The sequence below is a fragment of the Penaeus chinensis genome, chromosome 42, assembly GCF_019202785.1.
Source record: "Penaeus chinensis breed Huanghai No. 1 chromosome 42, ASM1920278v2, whole genome shotgun sequence".
Classification (NCBI taxonomy): domain Eukaryota; kingdom Metazoa; phylum Arthropoda; class Malacostraca; order Decapoda; family Penaeidae; genus Penaeus; species Penaeus chinensis.
In genome coordinates, this window is record NC_061860.1 from 7,907,474 (window position 1) to 7,908,672 (window position 1,199).

The 1,199-nt window shown below is 40.2% G+C and overlaps 1 protein-coding gene across 1 annotated transcript in view; it reads left to right on the forward strand.

Moving 5' to 3' along the window:
- LOC125047903 (Down syndrome cell adhesion molecule-like protein Dscam2) overlaps positions 1-699 on the forward strand; it is a 372,111-nt gene extending 371,412 nt beyond the window's left edge. Inside the window, exon 10 of the mRNA XM_047646450.1 lies at positions 554-699. Coding sequence (XP_047502406.1) covers positions 554-699 — 146 coding nt within the window. The remainder of the gene's footprint in view (positions 1-553) is intronic.
- The last annotated feature ends 500 nt before the right edge of the window (positions 700-1,199 follow it).

A 1,199-nucleotide genomic window follows, 5' to 3' on the forward strand; every position in this document is an offset into this window, starting at 1 on the left:
ATTGCGCTTCGAATATACCTTAAATAAATAGGATTTTCTCGTTTTAATAAACTCTTCGTATGGACTTCGTATGATCATGTTGAAAGAGAGGGCCGGGTAGGTTCAGGAAGTTGTATGGATTTTTGGAATTAATAATGTTTGGGTGTGTTTGTGAATGCTGTGTGTGTGTGTGCTTGTGTGTAAACAGAGAGGTCAGTAAGGGAGTAACTAACTGGGTAAATTAATGAGTAAATGAATAAACGAACAGACGAGTAGATGAATGAATAAATGCAAACACATATTTTGTCCCATACAATACCTTACTGTATTATATGGGACATGTGGATGCTTACGTTGTAAAGTGGCAATTTTACTTCTGTAACAGTAACTTTATTAAACAAACTTATTGATATATACGCAAGCACACACACACACACACACACACACACACACACACACACACACACACACACACACACACACACACACACACACACAAACACAAACACAAACACACACACACACACACCCACGCAAACATCGAACACGCCAACCGTCACATGTGCTTATATAGAGGCTACGTGCACGGCACACACACTGCGCATTAGCAGCGAGGGCATTAAAGGAGGCCCGGATAAAGGGCGCACAAGGGAGAGCTTCCTCTATGTCATCCGAGTAAATTGTTTGACTAAATGTGTGAAACTGTTTCCCGACGTGTAGCAGCAGCACTTTAGTTCGGCTGACTGGTTGTCATCACGGATCTGCAACCATCAACAATTATTATACCTGTCTATCAAATGTCTCTCATCTCTCTCCCTACCTCTGTCTCTCTCTCTCTCTCTCTCTCTCTCTCTCTCTCGCTCTCTCGCTCTTTCCCATTCGTTCATGCGTTTGCTTTCGCTTTCTCTTGCTCTCTCTCTCTCTCTCTCTCTGTTTCTACTCTCTCTTTTTTCTCTTTTTTTCTCTATATATGTAATTCTTGTTATTTGCTTAATACATTTTTAGTACATCCTCTTCCTCATTCTATCTATCCATCTTTATTTATTTTTTCTATCCACCAGTCCATCTATCTTTAAATAATATCTATTTCAACTTCTTTCTTCCCCTTTGTTGTATTTGCACTGCATGCATTTTTCTCCAATCCATTTCTCATTTAACTTTTTCTTTCTCTATCCACCATATCTATTCCTCCTTCACCCTCCCCCTCCTCTCTCCCTGCA